Source organism: Acyrthosiphon pisum, chromosome X, assembly GCF_005508785.2.
Source record: "Acyrthosiphon pisum isolate AL4f chromosome X, pea_aphid_22Mar2018_4r6ur, whole genome shotgun sequence".
Classification (NCBI taxonomy): Eukaryota; Metazoa; Arthropoda; class Insecta; order Hemiptera; family Aphididae; genus Acyrthosiphon; species Acyrthosiphon pisum.
Window position 1 is genome coordinate 100589065 of NC_042493.1, and position 5303 is coordinate 100594367.

General features: G+C 27.0%; 1 protein-coding gene across 1 annotated transcript; it reads left to right on the forward strand.

Annotated features, from left to right (window-relative positions):
- The first annotated feature begins 1644 nt into the window (after nt 1–1644).
- On the forward strand, nt 1645–2552 carry LOC103309142 (gastrula zinc finger protein XlCGF42.1-like). Its single transcript, XM_008183847.3, has one exon. It carries the CDS (start codon nt 1710–1712, stop codon nt 2550–2552), a length of 843 nt encoding a protein of 280 aa, XP_008182069.1. The 5' UTR covers nt 1645–1709.
- Nucleotides 2553–5303: the final 2751 nt, after the last annotated feature.

Genomic DNA, 5303 nt, shown 5'->3' on the forward strand with positions numbered 1-5303 from the left:
CGGAGGTACACGTGTTCTGCTGAGCGTAAAATTTGCTATGTAACGCACTTGTAAGACGGAGACAACACACGCGGGTATCACATCCTCTTAACTTTTCCGTTTCCCGAAATAAAAATTATGATTCGCAGCAGTATATTATCAGGTAGGCAATCTACCTACGGTAGATCGTGGACCCCGTGCTGTTTGTACGTAGGTGTATGATTTAACTCTAAAGTATCAAAGTTATACCAAGTTGGTCGTATTCCACCTATGGTGGATTAATATAATCAATTAATACAATATCCTAACCTAACATAACTACTAATATCAGATGAATAAAAAAAAAACCAAATTTAACCATTCCTAAATAAGTCTGTCTTCTTCCCAGATGTTTAATCTACACACAAACATTCATACCAAGCTGAACCCGACCATTCCGTTGGCCGTAAAAAATTGCAACTTAAAAAAATTATGATTGTTCAACTGTTTTTGGGTAACTTACTGCAATGTTCAATAATTTGATTTGATGCTAGCTTGTACCTGATCTGCCCAAATAACCAATAATAAATAAATACTAATTTCTACTGTAGACTGTAACCAATGGCAACTATTTAAAAAATAAAATTTCCAATTTCCATCGTGAACCTCAAGATCCCTGTTTGAGCACCTCTTTAAAATGCAAATTTCAACAAATCCTTTCTTAGTGCCCGATGAAATTATTATAAAAATCTATCCTTGAAATTTCAAGTCTAACTACCAAGCAAATCTATATAAGCATCCTAATGAAGTTTTTGAAGGTTTTTTTTATTCTAAAATAAAACAACTATAGCACCTATTCTATCTACTAAGAATTTTCAAAGGAACTGTTGTTTATTTCAAATTTACCTACAAGCCTAGATATTTTTAGTGCTACCTTAATTGCTTTATTAAATAGGAAGAGTAAATTTTTTACATCAAATCCAATGAGAAATTACCTTACAAGGGTTATGTATAGATTGTTACATAAGACTTATTAGTAACTAGCGAGATGTAGGTATATCTTAAATTCTAGCAAATAGTGTAATGGTCACCATTTTTGTTTCTATGTAATATATATTTTTATAAATAGGTTTATACAGTCATCCAAATTTAATATTTTATAAAATGTGATACTCAATACCCTATATCAGTGTTTTCCAAACTAAAGGTCACGGATCACTGGTGAGTCGCTAGTCAATTCTTAGTGGGCGACGAGAAGTTTTTAGGATTTATAATTTATATATATTCTAAGAAGTGTATTCATTATATACCAATATAATGCTTATTATAATTTATAAATTAATAAAATTATAAGTAATAGTAATAGTAATCAAATTTTGTTATAGAACTTATTTTTAATCTTGTAAATGAAACAGATGGTCGCAAAAGATTTCGGCAGTACATTTTGGTCGCGGCCCTTAAAATATTGAGAACAACTGCCCTATAAATATATTTTTGAATTCTTTTTCAGTACATGTAAATAGTCTATTGGGTCATCAATCTCCCACAGTCAACTTTTTAAATATGTTTAGGATGCTGAGTAATGTAGATAACTGAGTTATAGAGTGTACCCAGTTTTGGCGGACACACGGTATATTATATAATATGTACATAAATTTTATTTAAAATAAAATTAGCTAGGGAAAATATTTAGTAAATGTTTTCAGTTTTTTTATGTTATTAATTAAATTATTTTAAATGTTCTCAGTGTTATGATGGACAATGTGACTGCTGATGATTTAAATGACTCTGGTTCATCTTCTTCTTCGTCATCCGATTCTGATTGCGAATCAAGTAGTTCTTGTACCAGTTCTTCTTCTTCTTCCTGCTCTGAAACACCTAACAACCAGTGCAAAGACTCTAGCTTTCCTAATTGTGATGAAGTTACCCCAGAAGATACAGATACTCGACAGTCAAATGGTCAATCCGAATGGATGGTTTGTCAGCTTTGCCTGTATAAAGTCAAAACACCTTTACAATTAAGACAACACATGCGAATGCACATTGAACATAAAGTACATCGTTGTGCTATATGTAATAAAACATTTGAACAAGCCACTCAACTAGAAAAACATATAGCCATACACGGTGATGCAGATAATCGTTTTGAATGTTCACTTTGTGACAATGTGTTTAAGCTCCGAACTCAAATTGTCAGACACATAGCAACTCACAAAAAACAAAAGGCTGTGATTCGAAAATTATACCCATGTCACATTTGCTCAAAAAAATTACGAAATAAGTCTTTACTGAAGGAACATGTATCAGGACATGAAAAAGGGACACTGCATTCGTGTGATGTTTGTGGGCGAACTTTTAAATTAAATTCATATCTTGTTGTCCACAAAAGAACACATGAGATGAATGTGTCTTACACAGGGGATAAGCCATTCACCTGTTCAGTGTGTAACAAGTCGTTTTTGAGCCAAAGTAACCTTGATCTACACATGTTGGTGCACAGTTCCAGTAAAAAAGCATTGTATAGCTGTGATATTTGTGGAAAAATATTTATGCGAAAATATAACTATGATGCTCATGTAAAAATACACGAATAGTTTATACATTTTTACCATTTCAACTAACTGTTATTATAGCCACACAATTCTCCATTATACACTAAAGCAGTTATAATTTTTAGTTTTGTGAATTTTTGTTTATGGAAACTAAAAAGCATTCTTTTTTAAATATATTAAGTATATTTAATAATGACTTTTTGAACTAATGTTTTGGTAATTTTATTAACATTTAAATTATTATATCTTAGTTTCTTTTATTACAACTTTTATAAAATAATATTGGATTATAAAATCTGTACATACAATTTTTTGCTGTTAATTGGAGAAAATAATTTACCAAGATGAAAACTGTGACCATAAAATATTTATGACTGTTTTCTTATTATTTATTATTGATTTTCCACACTCTTTTATTTATAAAAAAAATTATATATATATATATGTCTCATAAATAATGTATAAATCCAGTATGCATCCAAGTAACTAGAAAATTATGTTGCAATATATTAGTTTAAGTCCATTTATATTATGTATATAGTGAAAACATAAATCGTACAAAACCATAGTTTATTTAAATGTTTATTATAAATTATATTCAAGCGTATTTTATGTTTAATTCATAGACTAAACATTTGTTCTTCACTATAATCAGATTTTAAACAATACTATTGCTAAGAAAATAGAATCATATTAGACAGACAATAATTTTTTGTAATTATATAAACTAAGAATATATTAAAACCTTAATTGTTTATTGGTAGTACATATCATGTTTAAATGGTCGTAATGTGTGAAATCAAAAAGAATTTTACACATTTTCTTGTGGGTCACATTTAATTAAGATATGAATGGTAAAAAAAAGTGTATTATGTGTATTAAATTGGTGTTTTATGTATGACTTCTTGATAACTTTTATTTAAAATTTGAAAATGTTGTACTTGTAGTCTATAGACGATTGAAAACTACATGTATATAATACAAATATAATGTATGTTACATGTTCATTTAACCACTATAAGAAATAATTATATTTTATTTACAATGTTTGTATATTTATATAACTATGATTTAAAAAGAAGTACTATGTGTAATTTACTTTTGTGGCATTTCCAATTTATTTTGATCCAAATATTAAGTTTATTTTCATACCTAATTTATAGGCATGAGTGATGTGTACTTAATATTCTATGTAAGAACCTAATTTATATTATTAATAGATATTAGATACCAATATTACTAATAGATCTTATGATACCAATGTTTTATATTAAAATTTCATATTATGTTTTTTTTTCTTGCCATTAGATTTGTTCTGTTACAATTTTTGTCTCAACTCATAAATTGTCTATAGGTACATTATAATACTTTATAATTGATTGTGTACCTACTTAATGTTTATCATTACAACCTATGTAAATATTATAGATTTTTGTGAACTATATTATGGTACCTAATATTAACTTGTTATTTTGTTCATATTCTGCCTATATTCCTATTCAGTCTTGTAAAAGATACTTTTAAAAAGTATCCAAGTACAGATACTTATTTTCAAAAGTATTTAAAAAATAATATCTGAATACTTTTAAAAAAGTATTTAAGTACAAATACAAATACTTTTAAAAAGTACTCACAGATACTTTCAAATATTTTTTTTTTTAAATGTGTTTTACCTTTTTACCTTGGACTATTGAGATAAATTGAATTATTAGTAAACTGAATTAATTTTTTATTTTAGCACCATCTAGTTTTATATGTTAAAAAAGGTGGGTAAGTGGATGTTGATCTGCTGTACAGTAGATTACAAGTGGGTCACTGTATAATGGATGTTATTAAATTTTAATTCAATGATATAATATCATTGTATAAGAAAAACGATTCTGAGCGGAGACGGTATGTCAGTCTACGTATAAGACATATTATATACTTATCTATGGTATTAAAAAAAAATTGATAATAGGTACCCATAATAAATTCCAAATTAATCATATTACAATATCCATTAGGTACTTATAACACGTTATACATCAACAACAAACCGTGATAGTGTGATACTATTATAGATATATAATATTATATTTAAGAAGTTTCAAGTACCCACGAATAATATTATACAATCATAACAAAATAATTAAAATAGTTATTCTAGGTTTTTTAATATGTAATTTCGTCTAAATTTGTAATTAAAATGACTATAAAAATAAACTGTGCTTCTGTGTTAAGAAAAAATGTATTATCTTCGCGTTAATATTATACGGAGTGATTTTTAAAGCATGTTCACCCTATTTTTTTTTACTAAATTATATAATATTTTTAGGTCATTCTCAAACTTTGTTCAGTCTGAGATTGGTGTTCTTGGACTTAAATATTTTGGAATCCATAATAAAACGTTAAGTAATTAAAATTGTTACTTAACAAAATATATTTGTGAATACTTTGTACAAGTATTATAATACAATTATCAAAAATTTTAATGGAATACTGAATATATGATTACAGTTTTCTGCCAAAACAATTATAATTGAGTTTTAATTTATTTTTTACCAACCAATTGTCAACTATATTAAATTAGTACTATATTATATGACATGAAGATAATTGCGTATTTGTTTATTTTTTTCTGATAGTTTTATTCCGTATTAATTATGTGACTGTTCAATTTGGTCACGGATATTGCCATTTATGATACACAATTGTGATTCTCTAGTCGTATTGCATTCAATTAGTTCATTTAATTGAAAACCATAACTCTTTAATGTCTCTTCAATCTAAAGTAGAAAATAAAAATTACAA